Source organism: Microcaecilia unicolor, chromosome 4, assembly GCF_901765095.1.
Source record: "Microcaecilia unicolor chromosome 4, aMicUni1.1, whole genome shotgun sequence".
Classification (NCBI taxonomy): Eukaryota; Metazoa; Chordata; class Amphibia; order Gymnophiona; family Siphonopidae; genus Microcaecilia; species Microcaecilia unicolor.
The window spans coordinates 209,729,054-209,748,948 of record NC_044034.1 but is presented as its reverse complement, the minus strand read 5'-3'; the positions used below and the strand labels follow the sequence as shown (position 1 = coordinate 209,748,948).

Below are 19,895 nucleotides of genomic sequence, written 5' to 3'. Positions count from 1 at the left end.
CTTTTGAGCCGCTTCGGCGAGCATCGGAGAAAGATTTGACACTGAAGGCCGTTTTTCTGGTGGCCATTACCTCGGCGAGACGGGTGTCCGAGCTCCAGGCGCTGTCCTGTAGAGACCCATTTCTGCAATTTTCAGAGTCCGGAGTCACGGTTCGGACCGTGCCTTCCTTTATGCCTAAGGTGGTTTCAGCCTTTCAGCTAAACCAGCCCATTTTCTTGCCCTCTTTTTCAGAGGAAGAGTTTCCAGAATCTTTTGGGCAGCTGCACCTTTTGGATGTGCGCAGGACTCTGCTGCAGTATCTGCGAGTTACTAACTCTTTCAGGACTTCTGATCATCTGTTTGTTTTGCTATCCGGTTCTCGCAGAGGGTCTCCAGCGTCTAAAGCCACTATTGCCCGCTGGCTCAAAGAAACTATCTTTTCAGCTTATCTGCTGGCCGGCAGGGTTCTGCCTGTAGCCTTTAAGGCGCATTCTACTAGAGCGATTTCTTCCTCTTGGGCTGAAACTGGAGCACTCTCTCTTCAAGAGATATGCAGTGCAGCAACATGGGCTTCTAAGCTCTCCTTTGCCCGACATTACAGGCTGGATGTGGCTGCCAGGAGGGATGCGCGTTTTGGTGCACAAGTGCTAGCGCGTGGTGTGGCTTGTTCCCACCCTATCTAGGGATTGCTTTGTTACATCCCATACGTAATGGCTTCATCTGCTTGATGACAAGGAAGGGAAAATTAGGTTCTTACCTTGGTAATTTTCTTTCCTTTAGTCATAGCAGATGAAGCCATGAGCCCTCCCTGTATGATTGTCTGTATGCTGTGAATCTGTTTTTCAGGTTCTGTTCTAATTTCCTGAAGTTCCTTCCTTGGGAGAAAGTTGGAAAACAATCTTCAGGATTCATGTTCAGTTTAAATTTAGGAGGATGTGTTCATTCCCTCCAGTGTGTTGGGAGGATGTGTGATTCCCTCCAGGAGGCGCGTGTGTTCCCCTCCAGTTCTATAAATAGGAGGATGAGTTCATTCCCTCCAGTGTGTTGGGAGGATGTGTGATTCCCTCCAGGAGGCGCGTGTGTTCCCCTCCACTTATACAATAAGGAGGATGAGTTTATTCCCTCCAGGAGGATGTGCATTCCCTCCTTTATGAGTTCATGCCCTTGTGATGGGCCATCGTTCGCTGTGAGGAAAGCTCTTGTGATTCCCATTGCGGTTTGCCATACTGCTTTGGAAGCTTCAAATACTGAAGAGGCAGTGGAGCTAGCTGGCCAAGAGGGCACTGTGAAAGTTTGAGTGCTCTCTATCTCCCCTGCTGGTTGATGGACATAACCCATACGTAATGGCTTCATCTGCTATGACTAAAGGAAAGAAAATTACCAAGGTAAGAACCTAATTTTCCCTTTCCTCCAAAACAAGTCAGATGGTTGGCTGCTCAGTGGTATCTGATAGTAGACCTGGATTTCTGCACAGGTATAACAGGACAGCAGATTCTGAGGGTATCATAGTTGTGGGGAATCTTGGTCTGCCTGCCACTTGCCCTGTTAGACACTACTGTTGATTATCCATTGAACAAAAGAGAGTTACATAGCCCTTGAGGTGCCAGGGGGATTCTTGGTGATATTAGGCTGCTGTCATATAGGTTAGACCACCCAGACATTGCCAGGGATCCTGCCCTGGACCACGTCTTCCCAGCAACAAAAGGGGCACAGCGGGTAGCAAAAAGTGAAATCTCACACTGTCTGTGTTCCTTCAGATAATCACCTCAAACTAGAAAGCTGCAACATTTCCTGAAAGGCATCTTTTAAAAGATGTTTTCTGTGTGGTTTGTAGCTCTTTTTTCCTGGTGCTCTGTACCCAGCTGCCCCTCATGCTCCTTTCTGCAGATGCATACAGATCACCAAGGAATTACACTTTGCTGGGAAGGTGCTTACAAATCACAGATTAATAAACAGAAATAAACCAAAAAAAGGAAGGTAAAATTATAACCTTTTTTAAAATTTGATTTATATTACCTTTAAAAGTGGACTAACACAATTACCACACCAGTTTATCTGAGATTACAGATAAAATGACAGTCGCACAAAAAGTTAAATATAGAAAGCTTTTCAACCAGTCAACCTTTTTACTTTGCTAGACTTGCAATGTTCTATTTTGTTAGAAATAAAATGTTTGCATCGGTACTGCTGAAGCCTGAGTTATGTACCTGAGTACCTGCCTTGGTATACCCCTCTATATAGGCCTTATCCTGGCATTATATTCATGAGATCTTTATCTGTCTTTAATATTTATTTATTTATTTGTTTGGATTTTGCTCACACCTTTTTCAGTAGTAGCTCAAGGTGAGTCACACTCAGGTACACTAGGCAGTTCCCTGTCCCAGGAGGGCTCACAATAAGTTACTGCCAGTACCAACAAAAATGCTTGCTCACAGTGGTTTATAGCAAACATACTCATAAAATCCACATAAACGAACATCATAACACACCATAAAAGTGCAATAGTAAATCCAATCACAAAGACAAAAGTCTTGATCAAGTTACTAGGACTGGTAACTGCATTATCATACCTACATGGATTAAGAACATAAGAATAGCCAGACTGGGTCAGAACAATGGTCGATCTAGCCCAGCATCCTGCTTCCAGTAGTGGCCAATCCAGATCACAAGTACCTGACAGAAACCCAATTAGTAGCAACATTCCATGCTACTAATCCCAGGGCAAGCAGTGGCTTCCCCCATGTCCATCTCAGTAACAAACTATGGACTTTTCCTCCAGGAACTTGTCCAAACCTTTTTTATACCCAGATATGCTGACCACCGCTACCGTACCTTCTGGCAACAAATTCCAGAGCTTAACTAAAGACTGAAGCAAGGAATTCATTCAATATATGCGCTACGTCCTTGTTCTCCCTGAGTGCTCCTTTTGCTCCTTCATGATCTAATGGTCCCATAGATTCCCTCACAGGCTTTCTGCTTCTGATGTACCTGAAAAAGGTGTTACTATGAGTTTTTGTCTCCGCAGCAAGTTTTTTGTTCTTATTCTCTTTTAGCTGCCTTTTTCAGTGCTTTGCATCTAGCTTGACACTGCTTATGTTGCTTCTTATTTTCTTCATTCGGATCCTGTTTCCATTCTTTAAAGGATGTTCTTTTGGCTCTAATAGTCTCTTTCACTTCACTTTTTAACCACGCTAGCTGTTGTTTGCTCTTCTTTCCACTTTTGTTAATACGTGGAATACATCTGGTCTGGATTTTCACACTGATGTTTTTAAACATCAGTCTGGTTTAAAGTCCTAACCTTTGCAGTCGATCCTTTTAGCTTCTTTTTAACCAGTTTCCTCATTTTGTCGTCGTCGTCCTTTCGAAAAATAAATGCTGCTACAGTAGATTTTCTTAGTGACTTCACCCCAAATATCGGCTCAAGTTTGGCCATGTTATGATCACTGTTTCCTAGCGAATCCGACACTGTTACCTCTCGTACCATGCCCCCTGTATTCTACTAAGGAGTAAATCTAAAATAGCAACTCCTCTTGTTGTTTCTTCGACCAGTTGCTCCAAGAAGCAGTCATTTATTACATCTAGGAATTTTACCTCACTAGCGCTCCCTGGCGTAACATTTATCCATTATTATAATGTTTCCCAATTTGCTTGCTTTCCTAATTTCTGAAAACGTTTCTTCATCCACAATGAAAGGATTATACTTTTTAAACCAGCCCTGTCACCCACCTAGTGAAGCTCACTGTAACTTTCTGATTTTAGATTGTGTGAGGTGCCAGTGAACTCTGTAGATGTGAATGATGTGGGATACTGATGCTTGAGAGTGATCTGTTCTTATGAGGCTCATGTATGATATGTACATTGGAGGCTTGGTTTTGGGACTGGCCATTTTTCTTGGTTTGGGGGTCTTGGCATTGAGATTCTGGTAGAGATAGAACTTAAGACCAGAAAACCACAGACTCCATCTCTAGTCTAGTATAGTGTACTCTGGATTTGGACAAGATAGAGGCATGAAGGCTTGAGGAAAAAGTTTTTCCCATTATTTTCACTGAATCAGAAGTGGAAAAATTGAAGAATTTGTATAACTCAGTTCGGGGTGTGAAGGGGTTGGGGGATGAAAAAGTTTTTCCAGGCTTTCGCATCTCTAGGAGAGAAGATACTTACAGATTAATTGAGAATTGAGAAACTAAATCAAACGTCTCATGAAGACCTGCAGTAAAGCTTGGCTTTTGCTTCTGGAACTTGGATAAATTCCACAATGGAGAAAAATTAGAGTGTAGAGCAATCTGCATTTTCAGACAGAGCTCCTTGTGCTTTGACTGGTGTGCCTTCACTCGACCCTACTTGTCCCTCTAATTACCGACCCATCTCCCTCCTCCCTTTTCTCTCCAAATTACTTGAGCGTGCTGTTCACCACCGCTGCCTTGATTTTCTCTCCTCACATGCTATTCTTGACCCACTACAATCTGGTTTTCGCCCTCTCCACTCAACCGAAACTGCGCTTACTAAAGTCTCCAATGACCTATTACTGGCTAAATCCAGAGGTCTCTATTCCATCCTCATTCTTCTTGATCTTTCCGCTGCTTTTGACACTGTCGATCACAGCATACTCCTCGATACCCTGTCCTCACTTGGATTTCAGGGCTCTGTCCTTTCCTGGTTCTCTTCCTACCTCTCCCTCCGCACCTTCAGTGTTCTCTCTGGTGGATCCTCTTCTACTTCTATCCCTCTGCCTGTCGGCGTACCTCAGGGTTCTGTTCTTGGTCCCCTCCTCTTTTCTATTTACACTTCTTCCCTTGGTTCATTAATCTCATCCCATGGCTTTTCCTACCATCTCTATGCTGATGACTCCCAAATCTACCTTTCTACCCCTGATATCTCACCTTGCATCCAAACCAAAGTTTCAGCGTGCTTGTCTGACATTGCTGTCTGGATGTCTCAACGCCACCTGAAATTAAACATGACCAAAACCGAGCTTCTCATTTTTCCCCCCAAACCCACCTCCCCACTCCCTCCATTTTCTATTTCTGTTGATGGCTCTCTCATTCTCCCTGTCTCCTCAGCTCGAAACCTTGGGGTCATCTTTGACTCTTCGCTCTCCTTCTCTGCTCATATCCAGCAGACCGCCAAGACCTGTCGTTTCTTTCTTTACAACATCCGTAAAATCCGCCCCTTTCCGAGCACTCTACCAAAACCCTCATCCACACCCTTGTCACCTCTTGTTTAGACTACTGCAATCTGCTTCTTGCTGGCCTCCCACTTAGTCACCTCTCTCCTCTCCAATCGGTTCAAAACTCTGCTGCTCGTCTCGTCTTCTGCCAGGGTCGCTTTACTCATACTACCCCTCTCCTCAAGTCGCTTCACTGGCTCCCTATCCGTTTTCACATCCTGTTCAAACTTATTCTACTAACCTATAAATGTACTCACTCTGCTGCTCCCCAGTATCTCTCCACACTCGTCCTTCCCTACACCCCTTCCCGTGCACTCCGCTCCATGGATAAATCCTTCTTATCTGTTCCCTTCTCCACTACTGCCAACTCCAGACTTCGCGCTTTCTGTCTCGCTGCACCCTACGCCTGGAATAAACTTCCTGAGCCCCTACATCTTGCCCCATCCTTGGCCATCTTTAAATCTAGACTGAAAGCCCACCTATTTAACATTGCTTTTGACTCGTAACCACTCACCTCCACCTACCCTCCTCTCCTCCTTCCTGTACACATTAATTGATTTGATTACCTTTTTTTTTTGTCTATTAGATTGTAAGCTCTTTGAGCAGGGACTGTCTTTCTTCTATGTTTGTGCAGTGCTGCGTACGCCTTGTAGCGCTATAGAAATGCTAAATAGTAGTAGTAGTAGTGTGCTTCCTGCAGTGTGGCATGCATTGATTAATGTTGTGTGGGAGATGTTCTTAAAGGGAATATACATTTTATGCCAGTGTGACGCTGTCATGTAGGTTCTGTTTGCATAGGTATGGTGGAGGCAGATGCTTCTTGTTTGCTTTTAGTCTTCTGTGAACTGCTTAGTGATTTATTATTTCCCTCCCCAGGAGCTGAAGCTAAAGGATGAAGAGTGTGAACGACTGTCAAAGGTCAGAGACCAGCTGGAGCAGGAACTAGAGGAACTGACAGCCAGTCTGTTTGAGGTACGGCTCCTTCATCCGGTGAGGTTGCTCTCCATATGCGTACAACTTCCGTTTCTGAGCCCCCCTCCCAAATTATGATTTAATTTGCCTATTAAGTGCTCATCAATTTGAGGCAACTGTTCTGATTTCATGAATTTCTCACATGGGTGGAATGAGAGGGTCATCAAACTGAGCCTGGAAAACAAACCTCTGTGGTAGTAATTTAATGCAGTACATCTCAACCCTCTTCTTGGGCCATACCCTGCTAAATAGCTCTTCAGGATTTCTGCAATTGCGGGGCCTATTCACACTGGTTCAGTGGGGCCTCCTAGCCCCGCCCCTCTGACAAGTATTTAAAAATATTTTTTTTTATTTATGAAATTTCAAATAAAGACAAATCAAGCAAAACTTATATAGAAAAACTGATTCAAATAAGCACAATGCTATTATAGGAAACATTTATTTATTTATTTATTGCATTTGTACCCCACGTTTTCCCACCTCTTTGCAGGCTCAATGTGGCTTACAATACATCATGGATAATGGAAATAAGAAGAGAATATACATTTGGTGTTACAGAAGGATTTTGGGTTGTATGGTAATAGAATACATGATAGTAATATAACAGAAGACATTATTAAACATTTCTGGATATATGTATGGAGTTTTACATATGTTGATCTTTGTGGTATATCTTGTCAAAGAGATGGGTCTTCAGTAGTTTGCGGAAGTTGGTCAGTTCATAGATCGCTTTTAGGTTGCATGGCAACGCATTCCAGAATTGCGTACTCGTATAGGAAAAGGTTGATGCATGCATAATTTGTATTTTAGACCTTTGCAGTTGGGGAAATGAAGATTAAGGAGTGTGCGAGATGATTTTTTAGCATTCCTGGGTGGTAGGTCTATCAGGTCTGACATGTAGGCTGGGGCATTGCCGTGGATGATTTTGTGAACTAGGGTACATACTTTGGAGTCAGTGAAGCCGCTGAAGAAGTGGAGAGAAATGATCGTAGCGAGATGCTCAACAAAGGAGACGGGCCGCATTATTTTGTAAAGTGTTTAGCCCCTTAATATTCTATTTAGTAATCCCTGTGTATACAACGTTACAATAGTCGTATCTTGAATGCAGGAAAGCATAGGACAAGAAGCAGAGTGCATCAGAATTCAGAAAATTGCAGATAGCTCTCAGTCTACAGAGAAAGAAAAAACCTAATTTGACAACCTGTGATATCTGGGGGCCAAAAGACAATGAGGAATCCAGAAGAACACCAAGATACGTAAAGGGATGTCAGGTGGAGATAATGAACTGGTAATCCAGCTTGCTACCGTTTTCTCTGGATTTAGGACTAGATGATGGTCCTTTAGCCAGATTTCCACATGCTCTAGAGAAGTTTGAATAGGTTTCACACATATAAAAGACCAAAACAAAGTTGTCTGTGTAAGAGTATGAGCTAATTCCCAAGGATTGTGTAAGCAGTGCCAGAGGGCTCACAAACATGTTAAAGAGGATAGGTGAAAGCACAGACCCCTGCGGAACCCCACAGGTGATAGGGTAGCAGTTCGAAACAGAGGAAGATTGAACTACTTTGAAAGAACGTTGCCCAAGAAATGATGTGAACCAGTCAAAGACTGTATCAGTAATACCCAAGCATGAAAGTCGGTATAGAAGAAGATAGTGATTTATCAGATCAAACGCCGGATAAATCTAACGATGCTAACAGCACTATCTTTCCCTTTTCTAGGTTTCAATAAAGCTCACTAAGTAATGTGGTAAGCACCATCTCCATACTGAAGCCAGCATGGAAACCGGATTGGCGAAGATGCAAAGCATTGATGGATTCAATGTTTGCTGAAAGCTGGTCGAGGGGGCATGCAATGAAACTACAAAGTAGTGAATGTAAAACAAATTGGAGAAACGTTTTCTTCACTCAGCGTGTAATTAAACTCTGGAATTCGTTGCCAGAGAATGTAGTAAAAGCAGTTAGCTTAACGGGATTTAAAAAAGGTTTGGATGGCTTCCTAAAGGAAAAGTCCATAGACCATTATTGAAATGGACTTGGGGAAAATCCACTGCTTATTTCTGGGATAAGCAGCATAATATGTATTGACATTTTTCGGGATCTTGCCAGGTATTTGTGACCTGGATTGGCCACTGTTGGAAACAGGATTCTGAACTTGATGGACCTTTGGTCTGTCCCAGTGTGGCAATACTTATGACCATGGATTCTATAATCTTTGAAAGGGAAGGTAGATTTGAAACCGGACTGTAATTTTTCGATTGCAAAGGCTCAAGATCATTTTTTTTCAAAATAGGCTTAATCAGAGCAGACTGCAGAGAATACTGGTAAAGTACCGGATGACAGTAGGAATAGTATACAAAAATGAAGTTCCAAAGAAGAGGGTTTTTAAAAAAATGTTGACATCCATAACCACACTTCCCTAACTCTTGTTAGCTTTTGAATACAACAGCTTAACATTAATGTGAAAACATAGTCCTTGCACCCCCTTCCCCTCCCCCCTCACCTCCCACCCCCCTAGCACTATGGTGATAGCATTAACACATCCCTTACATGTTCCTATGGTTGCCATATTTTCTGAAACAGCTTGACATGTCCTTTTCTCATGGCTGTTAGTTTTGACATCTGATAAATAAAGTCCATTTTACGAGCTACTATCTGTATTGTTGGAGTTTCTAACTGCTTTCAGGCCCTTGCTAGTGAAACTTTAGCTGCCACAAAACATTGAACAGCCAGTTTATGTCCGTGAGCCTGTATTTTCGGGGGCCGGAGATGTAGCAGACAATACTCTGCCCAACAAGGTTACTCCACCTTTACTATTGTATGGACCATCGATAGCGCCTGAGCCCAATACAGCTGTACCTTTGGACATTCCCACCAGATGTGCATAAATGTTCCTTTTGCCCCACACTCTCGCCAACACTCTGCTGGTAGTTGCGGATACATCTTTTGAATAATACCACCAATACAGTATTTTGTATCCATTTTCAATTAATGGCTGTGTAATTGATGGTTTCAACAGATATCTACAGACATTCAACCAACAATCTGCTGAGTAATTTTTTTGAAGCACCTGTTCCCACCTCCCCACATAGTAGTCCTGTGGAGATGAAAATAGGAGCCGAGTCACACTTCCCCTACCCCCGCCCCCTCTAATCGCTCTCTCTAGAACCGTTTCAGCCAGATCCAACTCCTCCCCCGCACGCCTACGTATAAAGTTTCTTAGGCAATGATAGTATACCAGATCCCTTTCCTCCAGGCCAAACTATGTCCTTTACTTCCCCCTTATCCCAGATCTGGCCCAACCTATATAGTCCATTGTGTGCCCATCTCTGATTCTCCCAAGGGGAACCCCGGTGCTCCACGAATGGCCATTTGCAAGAAGTACTTTCTATCCGGAAAAACCCGTCTTCGCAACTGGAGCCAAGTGTACAATAGATGACTTAGCCCCACCGGGACCCTCCGGGCAGTAGCCAGAATTTCACACCCCTGGGACCATAGGATATCTCCCAAATACCGGGTACCCATCCATGCTCTCTCCCAGTGTAACCACTTCTTTTTGTTCTCCGGGTACCATTCTGTCAGTGTGTTGCCTGATAGTATAGATAAAAGTTGGGGACACCCATACCTCCACTGGTTGGAGTTTGGAACATCATCGACCTACGCACCCTCTGCGGCCTCTTCCGCCAGATATATGCAAACATTTTTCGGTTCAGTAGCTGAAAAAAGGAGCGAGGGATTGGTATTGGCAAGGCCAAGAATAAATACAATAATTTTGGCAGTAGCATCATTTTTATGGCATGAATTCTCCCCAGCCATGACAGTCAGGCCCTCCCACCTATCCAGTTCCTCAAAAAGCTCTTTTAACTTCTTAGGGAAGTTCGCCTGAAACATGGTCTATATCTTATCTGTGACCTGTATACCTAAATATTGGATAGACTTCTCAGCCCAAACGAATGGGTGTGCCTCCTGTATCGCCCTTGTCTCCTGCAGCGGCGTTGTGAGGTTAAGTATCTCTGATTTGTTTGCATTAATTTTAAAGCCTGACATGCGTCCAAAGCGGGCCATAATCTCCAACACCCGATTTAATGATTGCTGTGGTTGTGCGAGGGTCAGCAGTATATCATCAGCAAAAAGCATGGTCTTGTGCTCTCGTTTGCCTCTGACCACCTCCCTTACCTCCTCATGCTCCCTAATCATCTTGGCTAGTGGTTCAATCGACAATGCAAACAGCAATGGAGAGACCACACATCCCTGCCTTGTGCCCCTGCCCAACCCCAATGGTTTAGTAAGTGTACCATTTATCTTAATCGCTGCCATTCGGTTGGCATATAGCAGCTGGAGCCAGGCCAGAAATTTGCCTCCTATTCCTATCTGTTTTAATACCGCGAACAGGAATGGCCACTCTACTTGATTGAATGCTTTCTCTGCGTCCACTGAGAATAGTATCACTGGTGTTAAGTCATCTCTGGCCTGCTGAATAATATGTAATAGGCACCTAATGTTATCAAACGTTTGCCGCCCGGCTATGAAGCCCGCTTGGTCCTCATGTACTAGATAGGCCATTACCCCCTGTAGCCTCTTAGCCAATATTTTGGTAAATATCTTAATCTGTATTTAACAGTGATATCGGGCGGTAAGACCCACACTCTAGTGGATCCTTACCCGGCTTCAACAGCAAAACTATTTCCACCATTCTCCAGGAATACGGAAGTTCCTGGGCTTCATCGAAGGAGGTACATAAGTAATGCCACACTGGGAGAGACCAAGAGGCATATTTTCAAAGCACTTAGCCTTCCAAAGTTCCATAGGTTTCTATGGAACTTTGGAAGGCTAAGTGCTTTGAAAATATGCCTCCAAGGGTCCATCGAGCCCAGCATCCTGTCCACGACAGCAGCCAATCCAGGCCAAGGGCACCTGGCAAGCTTCCCAAATGTACAAACATTCTATACATGTTATTCTTGGAATTGTGGATTTTTCCCAAGTCCATTTAGTAGCGGTTTATGGACTTGTCCTTTAGGAAACCGTCTAACCCCTTTTTAAACTCTGCCAAGCTAACCGCCTTCACCACATTCTCCGGCAACAAATTCCAGAGTTTAATTACGCATTGGGTGAAGAAAAGCTTTCTCCGATTTGTTTTAAATTTACTACACTATAGTTTCATCGCATGCCCCCTAGTCCTAGTATTTTTGGAAAGCGTGAACAGACGCTTCACATCCACCTGTTCCACTCCACTCATTATTTTATATACCTCTATCATGTCTCCCCTCAGCCGTCTCTTCTCCAAGCTGAAAAGCCCTAGCCTCCTTAGTCTTTCTTCATAGGGAAGTCGTCCCATCCCCGCTATCATTTTAGTCACCCTTCGCTGCACCTTTTCCAGTTCCACTATATCTTTCTTGAGATGCGGCGATCAGAATTGAACACAATACTCAAGGTGCGGTCGCACCATGGAGTGATATAATGGCATTATAACATCCTCACACCTGTTTTCCATACCTTTCCTAATAATACCCAACATTCTATTCGCTTTCCGAGCCGTAGCAACACACTGAGCAGAAGGTTTCAGTGTATTATCGACGACGACACCCAGATCCCTTTCTTGGTCCGTAACTCCTAACGTGGAACCTTGCATGACGTACCTATAATTCGGGTTCTTTTTTCCCCACATGCATCACCTTGCACTTGCTCACATTAAACGTCATCTGCCATTTAGCCGCCCAGTCTCCCAGTCTCGTAAGGTCCTTCTGTTATTTTTCACAATCCTGTCGCGAGTTAACGACTTTTTTTTTTTAATTTTTTTTTTTAAACCTTTATTTTTGAAATTTAGCAATATACAATAAAACAATCAGCTGGAAAACATCTCCAGTGCTAATCATTCACAACAAAATAACATTACAATCAATGCTCTCCGTCCCACCTCCCTCTTCCCTCCCTCCCCACCCCCCCCCTCCCATACGCCTGCTATTGTCTTCAGGAACCGAGATTAATGTGTGAACAAGGAAGGACCAGGTCCTGCAGACCACTGGATATAAGGTTCCCAGATGCGATGGTAGGATCCCACTTGCCCTGTGCGCAAGGCTGTCAATTTGGACATTAAATTTATATAGTCCACTTTTTGCAAAACTACTCGAAGACTCGGAAGGGTTGACTGCCTCCAAGCCGCTGCTAGCAACAATTTACTAGCTACGAACACATATGCAATTAGCTGGTGAGTATAGGCTTTCACCCCGTAAGGTCTAACATGCAAGAGGCAATGTTCCATTTTTAACGGATAATGTTGTCCTGTAATGGCAAATACTAAATCCAGTATAGTAGTCCAGAATTCCTGCGCCCGCGGGCGCGAGTTAACGAGTTTGAATAACTTTGTGTCATCAGCAAATTTAATTACTTCGCTAGTTACTCCCATCTCTAAATCATTTATAAATATATTAAAAAGCAGCGGTCCTAGCACAGGCACCTGAGGAACCCCACTAACTACCCTTCTCCATTGTGAATACTGCCCATTTAACCCCACTCTCTGTTTCCTATCCTTCAATCAGTTTTTAATCCACAATAGGACATTTCCTCCTATCCCATGGCCCTCCAATTTCCTCTGTAGCCTTTCATGAGGTACCTTGTCAAATGCCTTTTGAAAATCCAGATACACAATATCAACCGGCTCCCCTTTGTCCACGTTTGTTTACTCCTTCAAAGAATTGAAGTAAATTGGTCAGGCAAGATTTCCCCACACAAAAGCCGTGCTGACTTGGTCTCAGTAATCCATGTCCTCGGATGTGCTCTGTAATTTTGTTTTTAATAATAGCCTCTACCATTTTCCACGGCACCGACGTCAGACTTACCAGTCTATAATTTCCTGGATCTCCCCTGGGACCTTTTTTAAAAATGGGCGTTACATTGGCCACCCTCCAATTTTCCGGTACCATGCTCGATTTTAAGGATAAAATGCATATCCCTAGCAGTAGCTCTGCAAGCTCATTTTTCAGTTCTATCAGTACTGTAGGATGAATACCATCCGGTCCAGGAGATTTGCTACTCTTCAGTTTGCTGAACTGCCCCATTACGTCCTCCAGGTTTACCATGAAGTCAGTAAGTTTCTCCGACTCATCTGCTTGAAATATCATTTCCGACACCGGTATCCCACCCAAATCTTCCTCGGTGAAGACCGAAGCAAAGAATTCATTCAATCTCTCCACTTCGTCTTTGTCTTCCTTGATCGCCCCTTTTACCCCTTGGTCATCCAGTGGCCCAACCGATTCTTTTGCCGGCTTCCTGCTTTTAATATACCGAAAAATTTTTACTATTTTTTTTTGCCTCTAATGCTATCTTTTTTTCGTAATCTCTCTTGGCCTTCTTTATCTGCACCTTGAATTTGCTTTGACACTCTTTATGCTGCTTCTTGTTATTTTCAGATGGTTCCTTCTTCCATTTTCTGAAGGCATTTCTTTTAGTCCTAATAACTTTCTTCACCTCACTTTTAAACCAGGCCGGCTGTCTTTTGGACTTCCGTCTTTCTTTTCTAATTAGTGGAATATGTTTGGCCTGGGCCTCCAGGATGGTATTTTTGAACAGCTTAGAGGTAACTACTCTAAGCAACAGGGGTGTTATCCATTTAGCAAATAATTTATAAAATCGTACGGGGAAGCCATCTGGGCCAGGAGTCTTGTTATTGGGAAGGTCTGCAATTGCTCTTTCTATGTCCTCCAGGATAATGGGACAGTGTTTCCAACTCCCCCCTTGAATAGCCTAGGGCAGTGATGGTGAACCTTTCAGAGACCGAGTGCCCAAACAGCAACCCAAAATCTAATTATTTATCGCAAAGTGCCAACAGGGCAATTTAACCTGAATAACAGGTGCTGGTACTTATTATGGGCGGGGTCACCACATATGACTCCATCCCTATGATAGCCACACCCCTTACACCAGCCATGGCGCATATAAACAGACATCATTGAAAATATTATACTAGTATAGGAGAAAAAAATAACATGATTTTTTTTCATTATAAATCATTTCTGTAAGCTGTTACAGCTCCAGTATACCCAGTGCAAAATAAGACAGCAGATGTAAATTCTCAAATTGGACATATTCCAAACACTAAAATGAAAATAAATTGATTTTTTCTACCTCTGTTGTCTGGTGATTTTGTTTTTCTATCCATATTGGTCCTAGTCTCTGATTCTGCTGCTCTCTATCTGTTCTCTTAACTCCGTTTCCAGGGCTTCCTTTCCATTTATTTCTTTACTTTCCTCCTTTCTTCTTCATTTCTTGCCCTCCATCCATGTCCAGCCACCCTCCTCTCCCCCTGCCCTCCCAGCACCAAGCACTAGGCCACCCAGCACCAAGCATCAGTCCACCCTCTCAGCCAGCACCAGGCCTCCCTCCCTCCCACCCAGCACTAGGCCTGCCTCCCTCCCACCCAGCACCAAGCACTAGGCCACCCAGCACCAAGCATCAGCCCACCCTCTCAGCCAGCATCAGGCCTCCCTCCCTAGCACCCATCAGGCATCCCTCCCTCGCACCCAGCACCAGGCCTCCCTGCCTACCATCCAGCATCAGGCCTAGCACCCAGGATCAGACCTGCCACCCAGCACCAGGCCTCCCTCCATCCGAGCACCAGGGCCCCCCCTCCTCCGAAATGTAAAAGGCATACCTGGTCGCAGTTAAGGCGGCAGCGAAAAGTGCGCAGCGCGCCTTCGGCTTTCGCTTCTGTCTCTCAAGCTCTGGTCCCACCCTTGCGGAAACAGGAAATGAGGGTGGGACCAGAGCTTGAGAGACAGATGGGAAGGCCGAAGGTACGCCAAGCAAACAACACACTTTTCGCTGCCGCTTCCGACGCCGCCTTAACCCCAACCAGGTATGCCTTTTAAATTTCGGAGGGGGGGGGCCCTGGTGCTCGGTGGGAGGGAGGGCGGACGGACCAGCGACGGCGCGCGTGCCAACAGAGAGGGCTCTGCGTGCCCTCTCTGGCACGCGTGCCATAGGTTCGCCTTCACTGGCCTAGGGAATTCCATCCCCTGCAAATACTGCTTCATCTCATCTGGAGATGCCACCTGTTCCGATTGGTAAAGTCTATTATAGAATTCCCAGAACACTTCCTGAATTTTTTCTGTTTGACTATATTGTTCACCTGAGTTGCTTTTTATGCTAGAGATAGCATTACATTGGGCTCGCTTTTTGAGCTTATATGCAAGTAGCCTACTAGCTCTGTTCTCAAACTCAGTGTTCTTGCTGGGTTTGTTGCATCTGAGCAGCAATCTCTGCCATCTGTATTTCATTAAGCTGTGCCCTAAGTTGATGCAACTTAGGTGGCATCTCCAGATGAGATGAAGCAGTATTTGCAGGGGATGGAATTCCCTAGGCCAGTGAAGGTGAACCTATGGCAAGCTTGCCAGAGAGGGCATGCAGAGCCCTCTCTGTTGGCACGCATGCCGTCGCTGGTTCGCGCGCCGTCGCTGGTCCGTCCGCCCTCCCTCCCACCGAGCACCAGGGCCTCCCCCCTCCGAAATTTAAAAGGCATACCTGGTCGGGGTTGCAGCGGCAGCGAAAAGTGTGTTGTTTGCGCAGCGCGCCTTCGGCCTTCGCTTCTGTCTCTCAAGCTCTGGTCCCGCCCTTGCGGAAACAGGAAATGAGGGTGGGACCAGAGCCCCTCAGCTGTCTTTTCTCCAAGCTGAAGAACCCAAGCCATTTCAGCCTTTCCTCATAGGGAAGTTGTTCCATCCCCTTTATCATTTTCATTGCCCATCATGCCAAAATTATACTTTGAATGCACTATGACAAAAATCTCTTATTAGCCTTCAATCTAACTCACTGGGATAGTACATCTCACTCTTTGTGGTGGGCCACCCTCGGCATCTCTATTTTAGCAGCTTCCTTATCCCCCTCCCAGCCTCCCCTGCCAGCCTAGCTGCTTCCCGGAAAAAATTTGAAAAACAGCACAAGGATGCAGAGCTGCTTTCTTGGCTATGCAGCTAATGGCTCTACCAGTCCATCCCCTTCTCACATGGAAGAAAGATGGAGAAAATTCTGGTTGGAAAGTGTGGAAAGAGGGAACATACTGGATGTAAATACTGGCTGGAAGGGGGCATAAACAGATGGAAACACTGGCTGGAGAGGGGGAGAAGGATACATGCTGGCTGGAAAAGGAGAGATACTGGCAGGAGAGGGAGAAGACATTAGCTGGAAAGGGTGGAGACAGAAGGGGAGATGCTGGATGGAAAGGGTGGAGAGAGAGAGAGGAGGAAGCAACTGAATGGAATGGAGAGTAGGGAGGGGACATGCTGTATGGAAATGGGGTGGAGAAGGCAGATGCTGGAAAGAGGAGAAACGCTGAATTAAAGGGGATGAAAGGCAGATGTTGGATAGATGAGGCAAAGATAAAGAGGAGATATGCTGGATGAAAGAGGGAGAGAGGGATGCTGGATGGAGAAATTCTGAATGGAAGGAGGTAGAGTGAGCAGATGCAGGATGGAAGGGGACAAGATGCTGAGTGTGGATTTGGAGGGGAGAGAAGAGATGCTGGATGGAAGTGGGGTAGAGAGAAAAGGGGAGATGCAGATGGAAGGGGGGAGAGGGTAGTGAAAGACTGGAAAATAAGAGGAGCAGGAGTGGGGGAAGGAGATGGAAAGCTGTAAGATAGATGATTTCAAAAAAAGGGAAATTGAAGACTGGATAGTAAGAATAAGTGAAATCTGTACCAAGAGGCAGAAAAATAAATGGATGAAAATTGAAAGGAAATGATCAGTGTTGCAGATGGATGTAGTGGAGAAGATGAAGGAGACTGGAAGATACTGAAAAATGACAAAAGGACAGGAATCCCTGTTAAGAGAGTTAAGAGAAGACAGGACAGCAGAAATCAAGGACTGGGGCCAACACAATTAGAAAAATTAAATGGCCAGACAACAAAGATAGAAAAAAAGAATTTAATTTTTAATTTAGGATAAAGTAGTGTGGTAGCTGTCTTAATCTACTCTACTCTAGAGGTTAATAAATAAATAGAAAAAATTAAAAATGGAAAATAGTGGAACCTTCTTATTGGACTAATTTTAAAACATTTTTGACTATCTTTCTGAGGCCAAAAACCTCCTTCCTCAAGCAAGGACAGTATACTATACTATTAAGTTAATCCAATAAAAAGGTAGCATCTTATTTTCATTTCTTTGGTTTGTGTTTATTAATTTGAAATTTGATTAGAATATGTCAGTTTTTGAAATTTACATCTGCTCATGCATCACTGCTTCTCTTTAGTTGCTGCATTGTGTGCAGTATTTGGCTTCTTGGGAGTTCAATTTAAATTTTGTCTATATATGTCTATCTTTAGTTTGTGATTACTTAGACTTGGTGAGGTTCTGCCAACAAAGGTATTTTTAACACGTGTGTGTGTGCGTATATGTTGCCCCCTCAGTCCACCTTGGGCCCCCACAATATTGGAAGGCTGCCTATGCCCCTGCTCTCCCCTTGTCTATTCCATGTACCTGCTGTTCCATTCAGTCCCTGGTTGCCTCTTCTCCTGTAACCAAGCTTCTTTCTCCCACCAGTCCATGTTGTCCCCTCTCGACCTGGGCCCACTCATTTGCATAAGCTCTTTCCCCAAATCACATAGTTCCCATACCTCCCCCATCCAGTTTGAGCCCCATTCTCTTCCTCTGCCTGCCCTTTATTTATTTAACGCCTTTTTAAAGGAATTCACTTAAGGCTGTGTACAGCAAGAATAACTCAAACATAAGGAATAGACCATTATAGCAGTAATAATACTGAAATTACAATACAAAGTATGGCATATTATGCTACATTCAGGGCTTTTTTTGAGGGGGTACTGAGTACCGGCACCTTTTCCATTGTCTGCCAAAATTGACCCATGAAAGAACTCAGGCTTTACACACCAATTCTGCCTGGTCATAGATTCTGTGCCTGGTTGCAGGGGGCCTGGTTATTGTGGGGTGGGTCTCTCAGTGATCATTCCACCCCTGAAGGGTGGCCTGGAATTTGAGTACCGACACCTTTTTTGTTAGAAAAAACACACTGGCTACATTACAATGTCAACACAATACACAATAAAACATTTTAATAGCATAGGGTGCAAGCAAAGATGGAACATATAGATAGATAAGATAGGGTGACAGGAGGAAGAAAATTTGCACATGAGGTCAGAAAGATGCTTGCATATTCTTAGTGTGGGTAGGAGTGGATATATATGTCCTGCTAGAGTACATGCAGCCGTTGTCACCCCTTGTGTGTGTGTGACTAGCAAATTGCTTTCTTCTAAATCACTGAGTGCCTGCTGTCTCCTCTCTAAGCATCTATTTCTCCTTTTCCTGTTTTCTAGGCCCTATTAACACACCCCATGAACACTCAACTTCTCAAATCCAAATTATTTCTTTGCCACTGCCAATTTCCACTTAACTCTCCACTCAATCCCAAAATTTCTGCTTTTCTATTAAACAACCCAGTTCATGCTCAGCCACCCTCAAAATATGAATCTTTTCCTTCTCTTCCCTCTAGCATTTGCTGCCTGCATCTCTTATTCACTCTCTGACCTCTGTAGGACATTTTCAGTGATTTGCCCTCATTGTACGGGGAGCCAAGACTGTTGCATGCGTTCACAGCTTTAGCAGGCCCTGCAGGATAGCCGCAGTTTCCTGGTGTATGAGTTTGCAGCTGTGTCACTGCGATCTTGTTTCATCTTTTTTTTTCTCCATTTCTCTCTTCTTTGTTTCTCTACTCCTAGTTAAGTGTAAGCTCCCCTTCGCTCACCCTCCAGTTCTTACTCTCCCTCTTTTCACTTTTCACCTACTTACCATCTTTCCTTTTACACCCTCCCCAGTTCTCCCATTGTTTTCTCTCTCTTTCTTTTTTTTTGTTTTTGTTACATTTGTACCCCGCGCTTTCCCACTCATGGCAGGCTCAATGCGGCTTACATGGGGCAATGGAGGGTTAAGTGACTTGCCCATAGTCACAAAGAGCTGCCTGTGCCTGAAGTGGGAATTGAACTCAATTCCTCAGTTCCCCAGGACCAAAGTCCACCACCCTAACCACTAGGCCACTCCTCCACTCCTCCACTCCTTTCCACTTCCTAGCTTATTCTTATTTTCTTTCCCTCACTCCTTCTCCCAAGCCCTCATCTACTTTTTCTGACTCTCATTCCCTCACCAGCCTTGGCTTTTTCCCTGTAACTCAATTCCTCCCAACATCTAGGCCATTTACTCTTTCTGTCACCCCCACTCAGTTTCCTATTCCTCCTCAACTATCTCCATTTCCATGTTTTCCCTGCCTTTCTATAGTCCCATCTCTTTACACTGCTTCCTAAGCCTCCTGCCCCTCTGATCCTTTATACCACCTCTCCACCCCTTCCCCTTTTGTTCTCTCTTGCTCATTACAGCCTCACCCCTACCCAACCCCAGCATCAGCACTCTTCTTCCACCCCTAACATCTGCCAGTCAGTCCCTTTCTCCCCTCTCTAGCATCAGACCCTCTCCCACCCTATCATCTATCTTGTGTCTCTGTTTCCTTCTGACTCCCCAAATCCAGCATCCCCCTCTATCTCTCTATATTCACTCGTTCATCCTCCTCCTCCTCAAAAAATGGTCTGCCATCTTTCCCTTCTCTCCCGAGGAGTGGCCTAGTGGTTAGGGTGGTGGACTTGGTCCTGGGGAACTGAGGAACTGAGTTTGATTCCCACTTCAGGCACAGGCAGCTCCTTGTGACTCAGGGCAAGTCACTTAACCCTCCATTGCCCCAGGTACAAATAAGTACCTGTATATAATATGTAAGCCGCACTGAGCCTG

At 44.6% G+C, this 19,895-nt stretch overlaps 1 protein-coding gene across 1 annotated transcript in view; it reads left to right on the top strand.

Moving 5' to 3' along the window:
- RAB3IL1 (RAB3A interacting protein like 1) overlaps nt 1–19,895 on the top strand; it is a 119,714-nt gene that overhangs the window by 27,701 nt on the left and 72,118 nt on the right. Inside the window, exon 3 of the mRNA XM_030201185.1 lies at nt 6,023–6,118. Coding sequence (XP_030057045.1) covers nt 6,023–6,118 — 96 coding nt within the window. The remainder of the gene's footprint in view (nt 1–6,022; nt 6,119–19,895) is intronic.